The 23,936-nt window shown below is 44.9% G+C and overlaps 2 protein-coding genes across 2 annotated transcripts in view; both read right to left on the bottom strand.

Moving 5' to 3' along the window:
* Positions 1-11,244, bottom strand: part of LOC108507719 (myosin-4-like) — a 127,225-nt gene extending 115,981 nt beyond the window's left edge. The window contains 21 exon segments of the mRNA XM_017835937.1: positions 20-262; positions 1,270-1,449; positions 2,105-2,228; positions 2,545-2,662; positions 2,757-2,844; positions 3,726-3,802; positions 3,959-4,268; positions 5,047-5,217; positions 5,954-6,103; positions 6,202-6,320; positions 6,861-6,999; positions 7,099-7,202; positions 7,309-7,407; positions 7,500-7,563; positions 7,693-7,785; positions 7,871-7,985; positions 8,084-8,111; positions 9,659-9,815; positions 9,907-10,050; positions 10,137-10,379; positions 11,152-11,244. Coding sequence (XP_017691426.1) covers positions 20-262; positions 1,270-1,449; positions 2,105-2,228; positions 2,545-2,662; positions 2,757-2,844; positions 3,726-3,802; positions 3,959-4,268; positions 5,047-5,217; positions 5,954-6,103; positions 6,202-6,320; positions 6,861-6,999; positions 7,099-7,202; positions 7,309-7,407; positions 7,500-7,563; positions 7,693-7,785; positions 7,871-7,985; positions 8,084-8,111; positions 9,659-9,815; positions 9,907-10,050; positions 10,137-10,343 — 2,730 coding nt within the window. The 5' untranslated portion in view covers positions 10,344-10,379; positions 11,152-11,244.
* A 10,508-nt stretch (positions 11,245-21,752) lies between these two features.
* Positions 21,753-23,936, bottom strand: part of LOC108507718 (myosin heavy chain, skeletal muscle, adult-like) — a 16,883-nt gene continuing 14,699 nt past the window's right edge. Inside the window, exons 26-31 of the mRNA XM_017835936.1 lie at positions 23,722-23,931; positions 23,417-23,542; positions 23,154-23,324; positions 22,961-23,065; positions 22,720-22,815; positions 21,753-22,099 (exon numbers count right to left, since the gene is read on the bottom strand). Coding sequence (XP_017691425.1) covers positions 21,944-22,099; positions 22,720-22,815; positions 22,961-23,065; positions 23,154-23,324; positions 23,417-23,542; positions 23,722-23,931 — 864 coding nt within the window. The 3' untranslated portion in view covers positions 21,753-21,943. The remainder of the gene's footprint in view (positions 22,100-22,719; positions 22,816-22,960; positions 23,066-23,153; positions 23,325-23,416; positions 23,543-23,721; positions 23,932-23,936) is intronic.

The following is a 23,936-nucleotide window of genomic DNA, read 5'->3' as shown; positions in this document are numbered from 1 at the left end:
TGACTCCCCGTGCGTGTACCTTGTTTTCAGTGGCGTGCTTTTCCTTCTCCACCTTGGCCAGTGTTAGCTCAAGGTCATCAATATCTTTCTTCAGCTCTGAACATTCATCCTCCAGTTTTCTCTTCTTGGCTGTCAGCTCAGCATTGATTTCCTCCTCATCCTCAGCCCTTTCAGTCAGTTCCTTAATTTTGGCTTCCAGCTGGATTTTGTTTTTGATGAGCTGGTCACACCTTTCCTCAGCATCAGCCAGGCTATCTGCTTCCTGGTGGGGAGACAGAATTTTGTGGGTTGTAGTATTTTGAACTTTCTGTGCTCTGTCTTTTGTATCACTGAGTAGGCTTGTGTTAAAATGGGAGCTGAACCTGACTTTTAAGTCCAGCAACTGGAAGATCTTGACTGGTGTTTACTGTAAACCTCATCATTTGGAATCAATATTTATTCTGTAATTTCTGTGTCTCCTAAATATGCCTCGCTGGTTGAGTGCCCATGACAATGCTTCATAGCACAAACACAAAAGCACAACCAAACAGTGGTTACTTCCATCACTAATTTTGTCAGGAGCAAGGGCTTAGTGTTTTGGTTTTTTTCTGATGGAAAATGCATCTAGCAGCTTTTTCTTTTTAATTGTCTCAACAAAAGTCTTAAAATATTTGGGATGTAATGGCTTTTACATTTCTGACAATAAATTAGTTGAGAAAGGTACTTATCACTTTCCTACAGGCATTAAAATTGCTGCAAGACCAATAAAGTTCTTGCCCTCATCTACCTCTGTGGCTTCTTTAAAGACCACATCAAGCATTTCCTTAACTAGTTCATCACTTCATTTGGTGTTAAGAAACTGCCTTTTCCTAATTGAGTTTGAATGGGAAGTATCTGTGTTTCTGAAAGTAATCAAGGCCTTCTAGTGTAGCTGTAGATGGGAAAAGTGTGTGCTTCCCTGGTTTGCCTTTACTGCATTAGACAGAAGCACTTCTTTGAAAGCTGAGATGTTTCCCTTCCAGTTCAGAGCTCTCAGATGTGCAGCACATGTTGGCTGCTGTTTCATGGCTCTTTCTTCAGACAGCAGGAATGGTGAGTGTCGTGTGGGGCTGCCATAGGTCTCACCCTGCCCATGCCAGTGCCTGTTTCCTCAGCATTACAGTGCCTTAGAAGGTGTGATTTAGACTGTTTTCTACTACCCATCAGTTCCTGCAAGTTACTGTGTAGGATAAGATGCCTTCTGACAGTTTATCATTCTTTTTCCAGGGAGAAACAAACAGTGATACTCACAGCCTGCACTTGGAGCTGCAGGTCATTTTTCTCCTGCACCAGTGCTACCATTTTCTCCTCCAGTTCCTTCCGCTTTGCCTCAGACTTTGCAAGCTCTTCCTTGGTTTTCTCAAACTCNTCTGCCAACTTGTCATCTCTCATCTCCTCCAGAAGTCCCAGCAGCCCAGCTTTGAAGAACACCTTGAGAGAGGAAATGGTGCAGCATGTCATTGTGAAGTAGTACAGGCTAAACACACAGCATCTTTCAGTATCCTAACAGACCTTAATGGCCATGACCAGCATCACCTTGGGCCTTCTCCCATGCCCTCTGTCCAAGGGCTTAGAGCTTCCCTTAGTCTCAGACTTGAGCATTCAGTCCCTGTCTGAGCTATGTGTCATGAGTACTGTTTCCAGTTCAGCCACAGCCTCAGCCACCCCCCCGCCTGATCATGGACCCCAGTGAGCTCTACCATGACCTGCTCACTTACTTCGTGGCTTGATGTTAAACATATGTCATTGCTGTGTATAGTTCCATGAATTAAAGAATAGGGCCTTGCCTTGTTAGCCTACCTATACCTGACCCTGCCAAATCATGAAAACCAAGGCTTTATGGCTTCACCTCAGACCTTCCTTATTGTAACAAACCTGCCTGATGACCTGGACTCCTGGTTGAATCTGACTACCACTCCCAGGTCATCCTCATTTGCCTTGATCGAATACAGTGGTGCTGGGCACTTCCTGGTTGAGGTCTCCCCCTGCCAGCTCTGGTATGTCATTGTGCTGTGCCCCATCCCCCTGGCAGAGCAGCCCACCCTCACTGCTTTTGACAAACTTTTAACACAGGTCTTGTTTTTACCTTGGTGTGACCAAATTTGTACTGGGTGTGGTCCACATCAATGGACCCAAGGAGCTTCTCAGAAGCCTTCTTGTTGTCCATGAACTGACCCTCTGGGATAGCACTGGCATTGAGTACTCTGTATCTGCAGAGGAAAGCATGAAGAAATTGTCAAAACCACTACTGTGATTGAACCCCCAGCCTTCTAAGACTGTCCCATTGAACAAATCTTATGCCTGGAGACAGTTGAATTCAGGATATGGGGATTGTTTTTGATATATAATACTAATTCTAAGTACAAGAGAATCCTGATCTCAGCAATGCCCTGCCATCATGAACTGATGGCGAAACATTTCTATATTACTGTTCACTACCAATTTAAAGTATGAAGTTTAAAGTATATCACAATACTCCGGCTCTTCAGCTTGGTCTGAATGAGCAGAAAGGTGCAGTGTTCTTACCTCTGTTTGAAGTCAGCATAGAGGACTCTGCTGGGGAACCCTTTCCTGCAGATCCTGATCCCTTCCAACACGCCGTTACAGCGCAGCTGGTGCAGCACCAGCTCGTGCTCCATGGCACCTGACAAAGACCGGCATTAGTGACTACCCCGCTCTCTGACACTCAGGAAAGGAGCTTCTGCTGCTCAAGTTTTCCTCCTCTTGGATGTCCTTACCAGGTGTTTTTGTTTCATTTGGGATGATGCACCGTACAAAGTGAGGGTGGGTGCTCCTCAGGTTGGCCATCAGCTTGTTTAAATTCTCCTGTGAGATTATCAAACAAAGTTTATATTATTAAATGTGAGCACTGGAATCTTAACAGAGGATGCATCAAACTGGGAGTTTCAGGTTGCAGACTTGTCTTCTCTAAAACAACTCCCAGAAGTCCCAAAGGGAAAACTGGAAATAGAAACAAATTTTTGGTTTTGAAATTCTTTTATAGAATAATGGTTAGTATTACTTTTCCTTGACCTCCTCATCCAAACACAGGGCTGCTATTTCACAGTTTTCCTTTGAGTTGGTAATTCTTGTGGTATATATTTGGGCATTTAAAGTAAATCACACGTACTCTCGGTTAAGCATGATTTGACAGCTAAGTAAGTTCTTTCCAAATGGATGCAATATTTCTGCAGCCCATGCAGAGTGACTCTTTTAGTAGTAATTCAGTCTCAAACCTTTAAGACATAACTCAAAACTGACCTCGCAAGTCAATTATTTAGTGTAATTTAACCTTCACTCTCTTTCCACATTGAAATCAAATCATTGCCTTATAATCTTGGGGTAATTTCATCTTTGCTTTTCATGTTTGTTCTATTACTTTCAAATTTTACAATGAGTCAATACTGAAAAACTGCATAGATACAACAAAGCAGGTCAAGGAAATATATCTGAATTCTGTGGAGAGGATTTTAAGGTATTTGGCTGATATGTTTTTCACTTCCATCTAAGTAGATGAACTTAGCCGTTTCGATATTTTCCTAGAATTTTCAAAGATGGATGTGGCATTGCAAAGGAAAAGTCTGTAATTTACAAGAATGGAAAAGAAAGGATTTTAAAGGATGACAAGGGTTATGTCCAAAATGCAAACAGACCTTTCAAATTCAGATGCTTTCCATCTGCAAAGAATTAATGAATAATAAACTTACCCTGAAAAGAGCTGAGACAGTCTGGAAAGAAGAACCCTTCTTCTTGCCTCCTTTCTTGCCACCACCACCACCACTGTCTGTGTATCAAAGTAAAAAAAAAAAAAATTATTAGAATGTGGATATTGCAATTTGGAAATACAGAACACAAAGTAGCTTTACAATTTTAGTGTTTGTGGCTTTAAATCTGAGAAAAATTTGTCCCACACTAAAAATACAATTTTCACTGAACTGACCTGCATCTGCTCCACCATAGCTGGCAAAGAGTAAGGCCAAGGTCTTGACAGATGATTTCTGGTACAGCCCAATGACAGTTTCGTTCAGGGGGTCCTTGTTCTTCTCCAGCCACCCAGTGATGTTGTAGTCCACTGTGCCAGCGTAGTGCACCAGGGAGAAGTGGGCCTCAGCCTTGCCTTTGGCAGGCTTAGGCTTCTGGAAGTTGTTGGACTTGCCCAGGTGCTGGTCATAGAGCTTGTTCTTGAAAGAGGTGTCAGTTGCCTTGGGGAACATGCACTCCTCTTCCAGGATGGAGAAGATGCCCATGGGCTGGAAGGTATCACAGGAAATGACAAATAAAGATGATAATGGAAATGTCCAAGGCCCCATTGGATGGGACACTGACCAACCTGGTCTAGGGCAAAGTGTCCCTGTCTCTGGCAGGGGGTTGGAACGAGATGTTCTTTAGGTTCCCTTCCAACCCAGACCACTCTGTGATTCTATGACAGTGACAAGAAGCCTGTGCTACGAACATCAGAGGTACTACCGGGGTGCTTTAGCATCCCAGCCTGGATGAGGGCCTGGCTTTGTCAGGAGTTGTTCTCAGGCAGGGAGCCTATTTCTGCCTTCCCTTTGCCTCCCTGCAGCCAATCTTCATGGAACTGGTAAGGATGTCTGTCCAATGCACATTGGAATTGGTGCAGAATTAGAGGGAGCAGTGCTAAACAGAAACATAATTGGGAAAAGAGCCACAAGAGGCCCTGTGGTTGTGGGAGGTCCAGTGAGATGATACTTATTGCCCAGATTTGTCTGTGGACTTCAGATTTGAGCCTTCAAAGGAAAAAGAAAAGGAGACTGACTTTGCTTTGTTTTAAAAGCACTCTCACTCTTGGTGGGAGTCCAGGCTACTTTTCCAAGCTTGAAGACCAGAAAATGCAGGGCTGATGACACAGAGGTGCATTTCCCCATTTCTCTTCCCCAGACTAAACTAAATTTCAGTGCAAAATATTTTGCTTAACTGATGCTGCATGTCTGGCTCTGAGCTGAACCTGCCTCAGAAACATCACATAATTCCAGCATTCATCATACATGTGTATGGGAGAGGTACCTTCTCAATGAGCTCAATGCAGGCAGCCAGGTCCATCCCAAAGTCAATGAACTCCCACTCAATTCCCTCCTTCTTGTACTCCTCCTGCTCCAGCACGAACATGTGGTGGTTGAAGAACTGTTGCAGTTTCTCATTGGTGAAGTTGATGCACAGTTGCTCAAAGCTGTTGAACTGCCCAAAGCAAGGAAAGGTGCACGGGTTCTCAAAGCGTGCCAAACACCACGGGCCTTTGCTGGCATTCTCCTAAGGCTGGTTGAAGTTCCACAACTGAAACACCATCCCCAACCCTACTGTCCCAGCCTGTGTTTCCTTAGCAGGGCTTCTACTGTACCACTCCCTGGCCTTGAAGGATTTTTTTATCGTTACCTCTGAAATCAAGCTACAATTCTTTTTCCCTGTGCTACTCAACAGCAAATCCTTTGGTAACCTCAGCTGCTCCATTGGGTATGTGTTGCAGGTTTCTGACCTCCTGGACAGTGGAAACCTCCTCAGTGTCCCACCCAAGGATTTCTCTGCCCTCGCTTCAATAATCTGGGGGTTTCTGTGCTCAGGAAGTATGCTGGGAGCTTGCCCACGGCACAACCTTTCCTTGGTTTTCCAAGAGCATCCAGCCCTTTGGCCCAAAGCTGTGTGAGCCTTAGTCCTTGAGCTCTCTCTCTGTTTGCAAAGCCTGAGACCTTTGTGAGCTCACGGGCCTCTGTTTGCCAGAAAGGCAATGTTAGAATTGGTCTTTGTCAGCAAAGCCTTTTGAGGGGGCTACAGTGACAGAGAAGAGGGAGGGGTTCCTGGAAAACATCAGATGAGAAGGATAAACTTTTGAATCCTCTCAAAAAGAAGTGTGTGTCTGAGTCCTCATGACCCCTCCTCGCTCCTCGCTTGACTAGGGTGTCAAATCCTTGTTCCTTACATCAAAGATCTCGAAGCCAGCAATGTCCAGCACACCAATGAAGTACTGCCTGGGCTGCTTTGTGTCCAGCTGTTGGTTGATGCGAACAACCATCCACAGGAACATCTTCTCAAACATAGCCTTTGCCAGGGCACCCACTGAATTGTTCACCTAAAGCAGAGGAGACAGGACCAGAGTTCCCTCCCGGGGTCCCAGAAGAATGCTCATGTACTCCCTCAAGCCATGCATTGTCAACCTCCAGATTTTACCTGTGTCACATTTTGACCTTTGGTCACATACTCATTCCCAACCTTGACTCGGGGATAACACAAGGCCTTCAGAAATTCAGCTGAGTTAAGGCCCGTCAGGTAGGCAGCCTTGTCAGCCACTAGAGATGGGGAAAGGAAGAGAAAAGTATTTCATGGATGGTGTTCATATTTTAGGAATGGAAGAGCATTTATCTGATCCCATACAGAAAGCTTGGGAAGGAATGTGAATTGTGCAAGCTAATGATGGCCTTCTGTGAAAGCAAGAAAAGGTATGGCTTAGATAGGAGTAGCTTGAACCTGGAATTTCCCAGAAGAATCCCAAAAGCCTCTAGTAATGCATGAGGTGAGCATGCGGTGGCCCGTGGATTTCTGGGTAGCAAAGCTTAGGGGAGTTATTTCACCAAAAATACAACTGGACATCATGGTTTCTTAATGGTTGAAGGGTTTCGAGAGAGAAAGACAATCACTGGACAGAATAATGGAACTTCCCATGGCTGAGAAAACATCTCTGCATTTAGATGGACTATATACAAAGATGGGTTTCTCGGTGTTGTATGTGGAGACTCAGCCCAACAGAGATCTGTCTTTGGAGGCTTAACATATCATCTCTGGAGACAGACAAGTGCTTTAAACAAATCAGTCACTGAATTTGCTGATACCTTCTGTGCCATCAGGCTCTGCCTGCTCCTCTCGTTGTTTCTGCTTGAACTTCAAGTTCCCGTAGTGCATGACAGCCCCTGTCAGCTTGTAGATGGCTGTTTTCTCATCAGGAGTAAAACCCAGGATGTCAATGGCACTCTGCAGTAAAAAAGCATGAATTCGAACACATGTCCTTAGTGGGTCAGCGATGTCACCCTCAGATATGCACAGTAGAGACCTTTTTGCTGTGTTACTCACATCTGTTGCCATCAGCTCCTCCTGGTCATCAATGCTGGGAACAGTGACCTCCCCTTGACTCACATAGTGGAAATCATAAGGGTTGGTGGTGATGAGGAGCATGTCTGAAAGCAGGAGGAGGCAAGGCACAGGCTTAGTTTTGCCAAGTAAGTGACAGAGGGAACTGTTGCTCAGGGTTCATCCTCAAAAAGCCACAATGCTCCTTCCTACCAATTAGCTCTGGCTTCTTGTTGGACATGATCTGATAAAAGATGTGGTAGCTTCTTTCCGCCTTGAGCTGGAAAGTGACTCTGGACTTCTCCAGCAGATCTGCCCAGGAAGGTAGAAAGAGTTAAGCACAGCAATGCACATGGAGGTGGGAATTTGGAAAGGGATGGGACCAGTCCAGGAGAGTCTCTTACAAGTTTCAATATCAGCAGAAGCCAGTTTGCCTGTGGCCCCAAAGTGGATTCTGATGAATTTGCCCTGTTAAGGAGAAGCAGCAGCATTTGAATCTGGATGGTTTCCTCTGACATCTCCTTTACATGGAGACCTGCTCAGGCATCGCTTGTCCTGCCATGAGAGGGAGAGATTTTGTCCAAGTCACCAACTCACAAAGCGCGAGGAGTTGTCGTTCCTCACGGTCTTGGCGTTTCCAAAGGCCTCCAGCAGTGGGTTGGCGCTGATGATTTGATCCTCAAGCGTCCCCTGCAGAGGGAAAATTATTCACCGAGTGTGTTGAATCAACAGGGCAATGACAGCCCAAGTGTCCAGTCTGTTCTTCCTGACTCACCTGCATTTTGCCTGATGTCTGCTCCTCCTTCTTCTTGTCCCCGCTGGCTGCAATTGTTGCAAAGTACTGGATGACACGCTTTGTGTTCACAGTCTTCCCGGCACCGGATTCTCCGCTGTCAGAGCAAGGAGAGAAGCAGAGATCATGTGGTCAGGCAGGAGGGGCCCTGGCCCTGGGCAGCCCCTCAGGGACCCGAGCAGGGGGTGTACGTACGTGATCAGGATGGACTGGTTCTCCCGATCTGGGGAAGAGACAGAAAAATGATTACAAAAGTGTCATGAATATCCTTGATAAAAATATTCCTGTAACTTTTAGAAGTTGCACTGGCATTAGGCAGCTAATTCCTTTCATAAGCATGCCTATCTTCACTCCTACTTCTTTTTTAACATTTTAATGTTCCCAGCTGCAGCTGGGAAGCTGATATGTCAGCCCTGATATGCTTGGCAGGTGTAGCAAATGTGCTTCTTTTTCTGGATATTCTCTTCATGTCAACCTGCTCATTTTCTTTATGAAAATGATTTCAACAAAGGAGCAGTTTTGTAGAATTGCTGATTAAATGATCTATCAGTCAGCTGAGGTGTACTGGGTCATGTGTTTCTCATAAGCTTTACAACACAAGCAACAAGTACTCCCGATCAGTCCGTAAGCCCCCTAAATGTTTTTTATGTCAGTAGCCAGTTGATTGTTGCCTAAAGAAAATCACAGAAACTTCATAGACATGTAGTAACGTTTACCAGAACAGTCTCCTATGCTCTAGAGATTGAAATTTCTGAGCTCAATTTGATGTTTGTGTGTGCAGTAGCTTGGGCTGAGTTTACCTTCCAGAATTTTGTCTAGTTGCTTTTTTAATCCATTCTCCCATTGGAGTTTGCACTATGAAACCTGAAAACATCTGCACAATGTCTGAAGAGACTAAAGCATTAAGGAACTAACTCTTGTGAAAAAGTCTGGGTTTGCACACACAAAGTTTCTTCCTCTTGAAGGTGTCAGCAAGATGATTTACATAAACACGGCTATGATAACACACACGAATCAAACATCAATTTATTGTTGTTCTCTTCCCATTCTATTCCCTACCAATTAATCTTCTAATTCTCTGAATACTATAGGATTAAATACACTAATTGGAGTTAGAAGAGGGAAGATGATTTATTTTAAAAATTTAAAATATGTATCTTTCTGGTATATATTTTTATGACTCATCTACTCTTTCTTAAAATTCTGGAGATTTAGGCAATGCTAGAAAAGTTGTCACTACCCTTCTTTGGTGTTGCTTCCATTTATTTTAATGAATGAAAAGGAAGAAATTGTTTCTGAGGGAGGAAGTATCAATATTCCAAGCTGGTTTCACTGCAAAATCTGACTGAGACTGCTTCCCAAGTTTTCGTAAAGCCAAAGTTGAATGTTGTTTCCCCTTACACACAATGTGATTTAGAAACTCCACTCTAGTGACTTCAAAAAACAATTAAGTTCATTCAAAGAACAATTCTTTCATCTCAGAGAAAAAGCAGAACTTCAAAAGTATATCCAAATTTCTTTGAAGGAAAGTCTGACAATGTATCCAGTGCTAAATCATATCCTCCCAAATATCTTGAACATTAAATTCTAACATTGACTGTTATAAACATGATCTAAATGACAGTTTTCAGTAAAGAAACTATTTCCAGTGATGAGAGAACATCACCCTCACAGCACCATTAAATTGAACTACTTTGCAGTGAAAAGGTTTCTTTTCACCTCTGAAAGTGTTCACAGCCAAGTAATTTTAAAGAAAACCGAGTAACTCACCAGTCAGCATGAACTGATAGGCATTGTCAGAGATGGAGAAGATGTGTGGAGGGGCCTCCTGGCGCTTCTTGCCTCGGTAGGCCAACACCACCTCCGGGTTGTACACGGGCAGCCACTTGTAGGGGTTGACAGTGACGCAGAAGAGACCCGAGTAGGTCTGTGAGGAAGGGACACAGCACATTGGTTTCCCCTGGGCCTGGCAGAGCAGTTCCTCCAGCTGCCCAAAGGAAGCTGCTGCTGCCACTTACGTAGATCATCCAGGCTGCGTAACGCTCTTTGAGGTTGTACAGCACAGCGGGTTCGTGGAGGTGGGTCATCATGGCCATGTCCTCGATTTTGTCGTACTTGGGAGGGTTCATGGAGAAGATTTGATCTTCCTTCACGGTCAGGGTCTGTCAGAGGGCAGGAAGGGACAAGCATGTCAGCTCAGAGCCAGAGTGGGAATGAAATGCTGTTTGTAAATCTTACATTTACTCACCTCTCCCCCTTCAGTCTTGACAGTGACCTTGCCTGCATCCTTACTCTCAATTTTCCCTTTCACATAGGATTCCTTTGCATGTACCACAAAGACGGATGTCTTGGCATCGAAAGGCTTGTTCTGGGCCTCGATTCTCTCCTTCTCCGATTTTCGGAGGTAAGGAGCCGCCTCCCCAAAGGCGGCCATGTCCGCGTCTGGAGCCGACATCGCTGCACTTTGACAGCAGGCACTGTCAGCAGGGTCCTTGTAGGAAAGAAGATATGTTGTATCAGGGAGTGAACTGCTTTATGTGGAAGAGAGGAGATCTCGCACATTCATCTCTTCAAATATTGAAGTAAGTATTAACAAGTCAAAAGTTGTATTTAAACTTCCCAGTCTTGGCTGAAAGCACTTCTATACTTCTCCAAAATTAGTCCTTAGGCATCTACCCAAGCAACAAAATCCAAACCAGCAGTTTGGCGTGCAGTATGTTGTGAAATTTAGCAGCATTATCCCAACTTTGCAAACTCTAGCAAATTTGTATGTTTCCATAACAGACACTTCATACTAAATGTCTGTTTTGTTGTTTGTTTTTTTTTTAAATGCTACTGAAAGTGTCTGAAATAATTCCTTGTCTGATAGCAAAGAGTGGCTTTTTAAAATTTACTTGCTATGGACAATTCATCTTGCATTATCACAGATACAAACGTCACTAGTGCCTGTTCTCCATTGCAGAAATTTTAAACTCTTGGATTTCATCCTGTTCCTTAAAAGTTGCTAAATTTTGGTATTAATTCTGGTGGTAGAGGTGAAAGTCAGTCACTGCTGTTTGAAAACATAACAACTCATTTTGTGTTGCAGAGATACCCAGAAGTAACACAGAAGTTGAAGGAAAACATGCTGCCTTCAAACCTACAATAAAATTACTGGTGATAGAGACAGTGCATGATAGAAATGGATATCCAACTCTTATAGGAAGGTAAATGGAATAAAAATGTATGTTTAGCCCGGAAGTTCACAGGAGCCATACACTTACCTTGAAATTTTCTGTCAAGACTGGGCACAGCACTCCAAAGAGTCTTTTATAGACTCTGGCATGCAGATGCTTCGGATGTTTCCTTTTCCTTCTGTCAAAATATATTTTGGCAAACCATCTTTGGCAAAATATTGTCTGGCAAACTTAACTAATGGCATAATTGTCATTTGATTTGACCTGATATATTTAGAAATGTTTTGCATCTTACCATTCCTGTGGATACATTTCCTATAAATAGTCTGACAGGGCTATTAATATTGGGGTCTGGACTAGTCAAGGCACTTAAAGAACTTGGATGTAGGATTTATTGCTTCTTCTACTGCCTCTATAGGTAACTTAATCTTTGATCCAGATGAGATTCTTTGGCATTTCTGTACTATTACTATTCCAGATGTAAAAGCGAAATAATATAACATATCTTGTACTCATGCTCCTATGAATTTAGGGTTGCCTTTACAACATTAGAAAGGGAAGTTCTACGAAAGACAAATCATGATTCAATCTCCTTCAGTAATTCATTATATATTATATTGAAATGGAGAAAACCAGATATAGTGTGGGCCAAGATTCTGGCCGCAATATCAGATACAGAGGAATGCAACAGACAGTTTGTGCTTAGAGTGTGAAAGGTGACTCCTTAGATATAAGTGCAATTAAATATCTATGTGAATAAATCTGCACTTTATTTTAAAACTTCACTGAAGAAATTAAAAAATTCAAAATGTGCATACTAGAGGAATGTTCACTACGATGACAGTAGTCAGTCATACGTGATATATGAGAAAAATCTTCCTAGTTTCAAACAAACAAATTGTTCATACCGTCTCATACATGCAAAATATAAAATGCTATTGCTTTTTTGCAAGTAATTTTGTGTTGTGAAAAGTTGATGCTTCATTACAGAGCTGATACAGAAGAAATGTGTAACATTTGATGACTAGCACTTTTATTAACAGGGAAATTATTCATATAAAAAATTATTTCTGTTTCTCAAACTTTATTGAAGATACTCTAAGGCTTAAGAGACACAAAGAGGCAAAAGTAACCTAGACCAGGAAATACCTTTGAGATGTATACTCAATAAATATACCATGATAATTCCCATTTCCTCTCACACAAACATGAAGTGCTAACATGCCTTAAAGGGCTTAAACCTTTAATGAGCCAATATTCATGTGCCCATTTTCAACATATACCAAGCAATGCCCTCAACCAAGTCAGCCCTTCACTACCTACAACTCCAAGAATACCCAACCCTTGCAGCCAAAACCAGCTCTACCCACAATCACACACAGCACACAATCTGAGATCCTCTACACTCTGATCCACCCTCAGTCCACCACTCCCATCCCATTACAAAGATCTTGCCCTCTGCCACATTCACACAGTTCCAGCAACAAGAGCTCTCAACACCATACTGCCTATACTGGAGCAGGAGAGCTACAGGCAGGTCCTGTACAATGCTGTACTCTGAGAAAGAGGGAATTTGCCAGTAGTTCTGGAGAGTGATTGACCAAGTTCTAGGAAAAAGGGTACTGTCACTTGAGCTGCTTTAAACAGTGTCATCTCTAAACACACTCTTCTCCTGGTCATTGGCATTTTGACTGCTAAAAGAGCTCAGAGGATAAAGCTCAGGGAAGAGCACAGGGGCAAGGTCAGAACAAATGGTGCCTGTGATCCAAGGAGATCCAACACCAAGCAGTGGCCTGGGCATGAACAGCTTGTTCCAAGGAGAAGCACACACTTCTTTGAAGTTCAAACCCAGAGCTCACCTGTGGGCTCCTTGTGCTGATGGAAACACCCTTTGTCCTGCCCAGGAGGAGGCCAGAAACAACCTGTGTAAAACAGTGAGTGCAGGGGCACATCAGAAGCCCTGTCTCTCTGGGCAATGGACTGACTGTCTCTCAGACTGCCTTGGACATACAGAACTCAGAGAACAGCAGCACAGAATGGTTTGGGTTGGAAGGGACCTTAAAAGAATAATCTAGTGCAAGCCTGCTGCTGGGCAGGGATATCTCTGACTAGATGAGGTTGCTCAAAGCCCCATTCAGCTTGAGCTTGCACACTTCCAATGATGAGGCATTCCTGTAATCTGGGGCCAGTCTGTTCCAGTGTCTCACTGGCCTTGTCTTAACAAATGTCACTCTTATATTTAACCAGAATCTACCCTTTTCAATGCAAAACCTTCTCCGCTTGTCATATTGCCACAGGCCTTGGAAGAAGTCTTTCACCATCTTATAGGCTGCCTTTATATATTGAAAGCTGCTATATGGTCTCTTCAGAGCCTTCTCATCTCCAGGCTTAGCAGGTCCAACTCACTAAGCCTTTCTTCATAGGAGAGGCATTCCAGGCCTCGGATCTTTTTTTGTGGCTCTGCTCTGCATCTGCTCAACCTGGTCCATGTCCTTCCTTTGCTGGGGATCCCAGAGCTGAATACAACACTATAGGTGAGGTCTCAACTCTTTAAGCCTGTCAAAGTCTTTCTGGATGACATCCCTTCCCACTGTTTATCAGCTCAATCATTTAGCTTGGTGTTGTCTGCAAACTTCCTGAGGGTTCACTCAGTCCTAAAACATATAGAACCATAAAACAGAATCACAGAATGGTTTTTTAGGCAGGAAGGAGGCCAGGAGATCTGTAAAGGAGAACCCAGAAAACTGCAGATGGAAGGTTCCAGAAAGAAAGGTGCAAAGGTTGCTGGACTGTTCAGGGTGCAGAAGAGCTGTAGCACACAACACACTGTCCCACCTAATCCTGCACGTACCTGGAAGGTGTGGAGGAGGTTGTCCTTTGGCAGAATGCTTCTCTGGTCAAATGCTAGCAGCAGATACAACTCCACAGCACAAAGGTATGTGCTGTCTACCCTGGGAAAAAGAAACTGCAGTTGCAATGCAGCTCTATCAGGAATTTCTGTGCTCAGCATGGAAGTTGGCCTCTGCATTCTAAGAGCTCTGCATTGATACCTCAATCCCCAGGTACATGCAGTGGAAGTCAACATAAAGCAATTACAGCTGTGTGGGCTGTGCTTGGTGTGGTGGAACAAAATGTTCCTTGAAAGATGACTGTAACTAATCAAGTAATAATCAGGAAGATTATTGAAAGCGAGCAAAGATGACATTGAAATAGCAGTTCCTGTGGGATTTTCAGGATGCTGGTGTTCCTGACAGACATGCTGACAGGATTAGCAGAGCATACCTGTAGGGATCAGTACATCAGTGAACCAGCAGTGGACCACATGACATGGCAAATCTAGCTCCAGACTACTGTGTAATAAGATGGACTTGACAGAGAGCACTGGATGCTGGATTGGCAACTACAACAGAGTTGGGATGTAGTGTGTCATCAAAGCATCAACAATTCCTTCTTCCTTCCTTCTTTCCCTTCTTTCCCTTCTTTCCCTTCTTTCCCTTCTTTCCCTTCTTTCCCTTCTTTCCCTTCTTTCCCTTCCTTCCCTTCTTTCCTTCCTTCCTTCCTTCTTTCTTTCCTTCCTCCCTCCCTCCCTTATTTCCTACCCACAGGGTAAATGGGATGATGTCTCTCATGGGTGCTTTTATATGGCACTTCTTCAGTGAAAAAAATAAAGGTATATGTAAACTTCTCTCCAGTAACAGAGATGGCATTTGCTCAGCACTGAACTCAAGCATTTCCAGCATGAACAGAGATAAAAGTGCAAGAAGTGCAGGTTTCCAATGGTTGTCAGTTATGCTGCATGTATATGCATATATATCTGGAATACAGGATCACAGAATCCTAGAATATGCTGAGTTTGAACCCTGCACAGAACCATCCCCAAGAGTCACACCCTGTGCCCCAGAGGATCAGCCAAACCCTCCTGGAGCTCTGGCAGCCTTGGGGCTGTGCCCACTGCCCTGGGGAGCCTGGGCAGTGCCCAACCAGCCTCTGGGGGAAGAACCTTTGGCTGAGATCCAACCTGAGCCTGCCCTGACACAGCTCCAGCCATTCACTGGCTGTTGTCCCTGGTCCCCCCAGAGCAGAGCTCAGTCCCTGCCCCTCCTCTGCCCCTGCCCAGGAAGGTGGAACTGCAGTGAGGTCTCCCCGCAGTTTCCTCCAGCTGAACACACCAAGTGCCCTCAGTGTCCTCACACAGCTTTCCCTCCAGGACCTTCCCTATCTTTGTTGCCCTCCTTCGGATGCTCTCTAATAGCTTAATTATATATATATATATATATATCATAGGATTGAAGAATCAAAGAGTCATAGAACCATCAAGGTTGGAAGAGGCGTTCAAGATCACCCAGTTCGACCGTCCACACCCAGCAGTACCACTGTAATTCATAAACCACTAAACCACACCACCCAGCTCCAGATTCAGATGCCTCTGGAATGCTTCTGGGGTGGTGACTTCACCACTTCCCTGGGCAGCCTAGTCCAATGTCTGATCACCCTAACAATGAATTCTTTTGAATGCTTTTTTTCCAATATCGAATCTAAATCTCCCTTGTGTCACCTTAAGGCCATTTCCTTTCTGGAATGTGCTGTCTGCAGTTTTCTGAGTTCTCCTTTACATATCTCCCAACCTCCTTCCCACCTACAAATGGTGTCTTGGGACATTTTTCTTTCTAAATCTGAATGGAAGTCAGCTCATTACCTCTCCCGGACTCTACTCACAGTCAGTTAAGTTCACACCACCAACTACATATATGCATTCCTTTTTGTTAGGCATTCTGAGACCCCATGGGCAGTGTGACACGTAATGCCCAACCTCCACTTAAGCAGTGTTTCTTCAAACAGCCATCCTCTGTGTAAATGAAGAACCCCTAGGAATGCTGGCCCAAGTTGAACAGAAGTGCCAGCACCCTAATCCCTTAGAGGAAAACTCTTCCTTGCCCTTCTGCTAAGACATGGCTGATGCTGGAGCCTGTTTGTTTTCCTGATGGGCAGTAGTCATGTGGACAAATAGGAAGGGTGCTCTCTCCACACCTAGCATACCATGTCTACTCCATACAGGTGTTTGTGGGTTATTTGGTTAAGATATATCCTGTCTCAGAATAACCATGAAGAGATCTAAATGGCCTTTTGCCATCTCCTCATGCTGCTTCTCCACTCGTGGACCAATTTCTGCAGGTCTTCCCTGACCTCACAGCAGGGAAAACAGAAGTGAATTATTTTTTCCTTTAGGGAATTTGATTAACAGCTTTTTCTATTGGTCATATTTTCTCTTTCTAGTGGTGACATTCTTACATGGTTTCCTGCAGCCTGAAAAAGACAGCATCTCAGTGAAGAAAGATCAATCTAACTGGAAAGGTAAGAGGAGTGGACGGAGGACAGACTCTTAATTTGTAGGTGGGCTGTACCTGAGTGGATGCCCAAGTTGCCCAGTGCCTCAGACACTTCTTATGTTCTCAGCTGACTTCTCTGGAAGCAATTGCTGCTGCTGGGCGGTGGGTCTTGGCTGAGAAGGCAACACTCTGAATGCACTTTCCATTAGACATGAAAGCAACCGGACAGCTCCTGCTACAGGGTGGGTGAGGAGGGCAATAGGCCTCTTGAGTAAGAACAGGGAAGGAAACAGGTCAGAAATGAAGCAATGATGGTGACATATCACCAGGTAGCACAGCTGCCATAGCGTTGAGGTGCTCTAGCAGTGCTTGCATTCCCTGTCCTGAAAAGATTCCCTGCTCACCCCACTAAAGACTATTGGGAACACACCTTTCTCTCCAGGAGGCTTGTAGCTTGAGGTCTGAAATTAACTCAAGGGACAAGGACATTATTTGAGCTCTAAACAAGGTGAAAGAAGGTGCTACCCCCCCCAATAAACAATGCTGAAAAGCTGATAACAACAGATGAGGAGATGGCTGAGGTACTCAACAACTATTTTACCTCAGTCTTCACTGGCAACCTCTCTCCCCACCCCTCCTGGGGGGATGGATGGCAGGATGGGGACCGGGGGAGCAAAGTCCTCCCACTGTAAGAGAAGATCAAGTTCGTGACCATGTGAGTAACCTGAACCTACATAAGTCTGTGGGACCTGACGAGAGGTATCCCAGAGTACTGAGGGAACTGGCTGATGTAGTTGCCAAGCCACTCTCCATGATATTTGCAAAGCCATGGCAGTCAGGTGAAGTCCCAGGTGACTGGAAAAAAAGGAAATATTGTCCCCATCTTTAAAAAGGGTAGAAAAGAGGACCCCGGCAACCTGTCATCCGCATCACTGTGCCTGGGAAGGTCCTGGAACAGATCCTCCAAGAATCTCTGCTAAGGCACATGGAGGACAGGGAGGGGATTCAGGACAGCCAGCACAGCTTCACCAGGGGAACATCCTGCCTGACCAACCTAGCGGCTTTCTATGATGGACTAACTACAACAGTGGATAAGGGAAGAGCTACAGATGTAAATTATCTGCACTTCTGTAAAGCCTTTGACATGGTCCCCCACAACAGAGAGATGGATTTGATGAGTGGACTTTAGGTGCATTAGAAATTGGTTGGACAGTCATATCCAGAGGGTCGTGGTCAATGGCTCAAAGTATTGATGGACATCAGTGACCAGTGGTGTCTCTCAGGGGTCCGTATTGGTACCACTGTCACTGAATATCTTCATTAATGACATAGACAAAGGAATTGAGGGCACTGGCAGCATATTCCTGGAGTTCCAGAGGGATTCATAGAACAGAGCAAGTGAATTGAGATTCTCTGACAAAATTGTCAATGTAATAGATTTCCAAATCCTGTTACTGATTCTTTTGCTGATACTATTCTTGGAATGTTGCTTTTGTGCTGGGGAGAGACAGTGTGGTATTTCTTTTTCAGATTATCAGAGATCCACAGTCCTCTGCAATCCATATGGGGAACACACCAGCTGCACTTATTTAAAACTTTCTCTGAGAGATCATCCTTTATGGGCTCTTATAAAGCAATGATTTCCTCAATTTGCATCAGCATTTAGCAGGTGACAGCAGCCTGATTCAAAAAACAGCATGTCAGAAGAAAATGGCTCCTCTTCTCCACGTATGATAACAAATCTTAAGTCAACAAAGAGTAACTTTCAGTGTCTTATTCAATGTTGTTTTACTCAGGTGCTGATTATCTGCTTGCTCAGTGGACATTCTCAGTCCCAGATTCATCAGGAGAGCTAGTACATGGGACAGATCAGAATTCACTGACAGAGGTGTTATAAGTAACATACCTTGGGATTTATTGTGTAAATTTAAGGAAGTACATGGTTATGTTGATAAAACATTCCTCAGAATGTGTCACACAAGTGCACTGAAGGTGCCTAGGAGTATTTTCGCGGCATTTCACTGTGAGATTAAGTGTTACATGTTTTTCTCCAATTTGTCATTTCCTTTTCTCATATTTTATTTTTCATCCTGATAGTGCCTTCTGAAATTTCTTGGTTGCCTTTTACCTCCACTGGTTCCTTGACCCTGTGCTATTTTCAGTAAGTGCAATCATAGTATCATGTGACTGTGGCCATCATTAAGCTATGCAAACAGGCAGTGAGTGACCTGGCAGCTCAACAGCAGAAGGCCTGATGTCCTTGTGTTTCCTGCTTTACCTCAGTCACTGAGGTTCAGCATTCCCAAGCAGACTTTGCTGGGCAGCTCTTCTTCACACCTGTACCTGTCAGTATTTTGGCTGCTGGTTGATGACTATCAGTATTCTGAGTGAGCAGAACACTCACTGCCCCTTAGAAGTTTCTTCAGGTCTTTAAAGGTGAAGCATAGCACAGATTGAATTTGTTCCATAAGAATAACTAGAAATACTGGGTTTTCCAAATGAGCTGCATTCCTCAGAAAATGGAGCTGATGAGTTTACAAGTTTCCAGACTGGACGGAGGTGAGTGGCAGAATGTCCCTTAGCCCTGCTTCTGTGTGTGTACAGTGAAGATCCTGGTGGGCCTTGATTGAGTTCCCAGTTCCATTTTCACATCCATTTCAGTGGGGCAAATACTGTGATTACTGGTGTGTTTTGAGCGAGGTTAAAGGGAGACCATAAGAGTGACTCCAAGCCCTTCTCCTCAGGGCTTCCGTCATTCCATTCTCTGCCCAGCCTGTATTTGTGCTTGGGATTGCCCCATCACACCTGCAGAACCTTGCATTTGGCCTTGTTGAGGTTCACATGTGCCCACCTCTCAAGCCTGTCAAGGTCCCTGTCTCAAGAACTCTTCCCTCCAGCATGTAAACCACACCACACAGCTCTTGGCCTCACACATTAGCTAAGCTTAACTTTACTCCTTTGGTCTCCAATTCCAAAGTTTTTGTGTATGCTAGCCTGTGTTTCTCCCAGCTTTCCTAGGGAAGTCCAGTAGTGCTGTTACTGTGGCAACCCACACATCTCTTGCATAAAAACAATGGGATTCAATAACTATGTGTATATACCTGTGTCTTCTTGGGCTACCTCGTTTGGTAGCTGTGTTATGACTGGCAGCCTCCTTTTGGATGGATTTGGAGGTTTGTGGAGGCACGTGGGTGAGTCTCTGGGTGTGGTGTATTTATCCCTCTGAGCCAGGCCATGTCAAAGGAGGCCTTGCGTGCACACACCCATCAGTCCCCTAGAGAAGGCTCGCTCTTAGCAGAGGGGCCTTGAAGCAGCTCCCATCCAAGCCTTATAATGACTGTGCAAAACGCAGCACCTCTAGCCTCTGCAAAACCAGCATACCTCTGCAGAAACAGCACCCACACACACATGGGAGAGGCACCAGGAGGGGTCTGAGGGTATATAAACCCATTGTACTTTATGTTTTGTGGGCTTCTTTCCCCCACCATTCCCTGACAGACCAAGACACCAGGGACAATAACCAACTTTGTCAGAGACATCTGGTGGTGAACATAAACTCTTATTTTTTCTCTTTCTTTCAGTCTTTTCCCTTACACCTTTTAACTCTTATTCTCTCTTTCTCTCTTTTCCCTTACCCATTTTCTTGGGTGATATCTTTATGCCTTTAGATTGCCATATAACTGTAAATAATAATCAAAATGGCTACATATCTGTTTTCCTTTGCAACCAAATTGTACTAAAGTAAACCCTATATATACATATATACACATGTATATGTATTATTATATATATATATGTAAACACTGATCATATAGTATCGATTTGCTTCAATTCACCCCAAGGGATTTATTAGCAGAAAAACAAAAGTTACTTCTGCCTTGTGGGGCAGGCCGTAACAGGAGTAGAGGCTGAAATCCAATCTCCCAAATAGTAGCAGGCTTTTTACCCTCAAGTGCTGTCCTGGGTGCCCTTGGTGCCTGGAATAGAGTCATGTCATTGGGAAACATTGTGTTCCTTCCTGTTCCCTGCTTTTCCTTGCTTTATCAATAGCTTGAATAACACAGGCCCCGGGCACAAATAACTCTTTCATTCTGTGTCTTTTCAGGATTCTGAGTGAGAAGCTTCCTTCTTATCCCATAGCTTCATCACTTCTATAAGAGCCTTTGTTGGGATACCTTGCTGAAAGGTTTTGGAAATCCCAGTCGATTATATCAGCTGGATTTCTCTGTCCATGTGCTCATCTATCCTCTCAAAGGTTTCTGGGTTGTTTCCCATATAAGACTGAGTTGAATTTAACAGAATGCTCCCTTTGGAAGGACATAAACTATCTGTCCACAGTTGCCCATACCAACTCTTTCTGTGAGGTGTTACATGTGCTTGATCCAGGGCTCACTGGGAGTTCAGAAGCTGTGGCTGTGGCAGTGAACTCCAGCCCTGGGAGCTCTGCTCCAACAGGTAGTGACTGAAACTGAACATGAGGGCTTTCTACCACTGCTCTCAAGTCCTCATTGTCAGTTTAAATGGATCTCTGCTCAGGCCCAGAATCAAGCTGCCATTTATCTGCCCAGCTTCTTTGTTACAGCTTCTGCACATTGAATGGAAAATCAGTAGTGCAGGCAGGAAATGACAGCTACTAATGAACTGTGTTTCCCTTCCTCTAATGGGATACTGCAAGCTGTCTCTGCTCACTGTCTGCTCTGACCTCTCTTGCCATAAGCAAGTGAGAAAAACTCCAGTCAAGGCCTTGGGTTTCTACACTGTCAGTAGGGAAAGCACCACACTGCACAGCTGGGCTTTCTCACGAGGAAAGAAAGATTCCCCCAGGCAGGGTGGAGTTTCAGAGTAGTGTGCTAGAAACTCAGCTTTTGTAGACATTGATCTGATTTATAGGAATTAAAGGAATTATCATAGAACTGTCACCAACCTTCTCCAGTTTTAGTCCATGGGAATGGTCTTCTAATTAAAATCAAGCAAAAATAGTGGAGATGAAAGAACACCTTCTGTCAGCTTCACAAAAACACATAAACTCTTTTGGTTATCAGCCCTCCACAAGTCTGTCTTGGATAGAGGCCAGCAACAGGAGCAGCTCACACCTGCCAGTTGCACAGCTGGAAGGTGCTGAGGTGCTGTATGGGTGAATATAAGATGTTGTCTGGGATACAACAGTAGGAAGACTGAACTCAGAGGAGTTCAGTCAAGAATTCTTGTCCTTGATTTCTCTTCATGTGATGTTAAATTTCTATTCATAACTCAGTTCCTAAGAAATAAAGAAGGGACAAGTAGTAAGGAACTAGATGACTAAAAGCTGTGTTGTGACATGGGTGAACAGAGGTATTATAAGGCAAGACTGTGATCAAAGACTAATGGTGATACAGATCTAACCTTTAAAACCAGAAACAAATGAAAACATTGCTCATGGTGTTCACAGAAAGGAATCTACAAGTTTTATCATCTACGCATTGAAATGGCTACAAAGACTAATGATTGAAGGAAGTGACAGAGAGTTCACATCTTGTGCAGCCCTCAGATCACTTTGCTGCTTTGTGACATCCTCACTCTTCCTCTTCTATTTTCTTCCCATGCATGTCCCGACTCTTCACTCGGAGCTTGTTGACCTGCGACTCTGCAATGTCAGCCCGTTCCTCAGCTTCCTCCAGCTCGTGCTGGATCTTGCGGAACTTGGAGAGGTTGACATTGGAGAGCTCCTCCTGTGTGGGGAGAGGGAGTTGGTGGTGAGGAGCCCAGGGCAGGGATTTCACTCCTCCTGCACCTGGGCCTTGTGGGACTCCAGCTCTTCCCTGGGGGGAGGAACAAACCTCCATCCCCCTCCCATCACTGCTCACATGTCAGCTCACCCCAACCTCCTCATCCTCCCCTTCCCAGGACCCCTCTGGGAAAAGCATCAGCAGGACTGTGTCATACGTGAGGAACAGCTTTGTCACTCGGATTTGTCACTTGTGCTCTTGTTCTCCCACTACTTGCTGCCTGATTATCAGTGTCACTTATCAGGCTGAGAAAGATCCTGAAGCATTCTGCTGCTGACTATTAGCAGAGATTCAGGAACTTCTCAGTGAGTGGATGTGGCCCCTGGGTTTGTTTGCTCTGATCTCCCATATGAAACAGGCTGTAGAACTTGCCTCAGTTCATCCCTGACTGCAAAGTGCCCAGAGCTCACCAAGGCCTCATGACACAACAGCAAAACAGCGAGGCCAAGGCTGTTGTGTCTTGGGAGTTTCTTTCAAGCCCCTTTCCTGGTGTTCAGCCTCATTCAATGCCTGTGCTGCCCCAATGGAAGGTGGCCCTTGCCCATTCTTCCGGCAATACTTACAGCTTCCTCAGCCTGTCTCTTGTAGGATTTCACCTTCATTTGCAGCTTGTCCACCAGATCCTGCAGCCTGAGAACATTCTTCCTGTCTTCCTCAGACTAGAGGAGATGGTAAGGAGGAAGGAGAATGAATTTCTGGTTCTGCATCACACAGGGTTAAGAAATCCCCTTGAGGATGGTGTGTGCAAAATGAGACTTGCTGTGAGAAAACTCTGTCCAAGCCCAAGGAGGTCTCCAGCCTTACCTGGTAGGTGAGTTCCTTCACCCTCCTCTCGTACTTGCGCACACCCTTCACGGCTTCAGCGCTGCGCTTCTGCTCAGCATCAACCTCCCCTTCCAGCTCCCGCACCTGCAATGAGAAGCCCGTCCCTGCAGCTTCCCTGGGGGTGTCTCTCCAAGAGATGGGGTCACTCATGCACCAACACAGCCCTACTCACCCTGGCCTCCAGCTTCTGGATTTGCTTCTTGCCTCCCTTCAGGGCCAACTGCTCGGCCTCTTCCAGACGGTGCTGCAGGTCCTTCACCGTCTGGTCCAGGTTCTTCTTCATCCTCTCCAGGTGGGCACTGGTGTCCTGCTCCTTCTTCAGCTCTTCTGCCATCATGGCCGCCTGAGCAGAGCAAAAGGTCAAAGCCCTTGTGGGGCTGGAGACATTTTGGGGAGAATACATCGCCATCAGCAATGAAAGGAGCCCCGACTCACATCTGTGATGGCCTTCTTGGCCTTCTCTTCAGCATTGCGGGCCTCCTGGATCATATCCTCCATTTCGCTCTGAATCTGAGAAATGTCTGTCTCCAGCTTCTTCTTGGTGTTGATCAAGCTGGTGTTCTGTGCAACAGGAAAGACAGGAAAGATGCAAGTCTCTTGCATTAAACTGGGCATTGGAGGCTGGCTGGAGGGACAGCACATTTCATCAAGTGTTTACACAGTAATCACTTACAAGGTGCAGGACAATCTCCCTCTTTTTTATCCCTTGTGGATGGGATTAATTTCCAGCAATGCCTGACCTGGGTGTGGAGGAGCTGTGCACGTTCAGTGGCATCCAGGAGCTCCTGCTCAGCCAGTTTCCTTGACCGCTCCGTCTGCTCCAGGGCTGCCCGTAGCTCCTCAACTTCAGCCTGCAGCAGGTTTGCTCTGCGCTCCACCATGGCCACCTGCTCCTTCAGGTCATCCTGGGTCCTGAGAGCATCGTCCAAGTGTAGCTGGGTGTCCTGTAAGAGAG

Source organism: Lepidothrix coronata, unplaced genomic scaffold (genome assembly GCF_001604755.1).
Source record: "Lepidothrix coronata isolate B3197 unplaced genomic scaffold, Lepidothrix_coronata-1.0 Scaffold267, whole genome shotgun sequence".
In the NCBI taxonomy this organism is placed as follows: domain Eukaryota; kingdom Metazoa; phylum Chordata; class Aves; order Passeriformes; family Pipridae; genus Lepidothrix; species Lepidothrix coronata.
The sequence above is the reverse complement of the archived record's forward strand: the minus strand, read 5'-3'. Positions and strand labels throughout refer to the sequence as shown.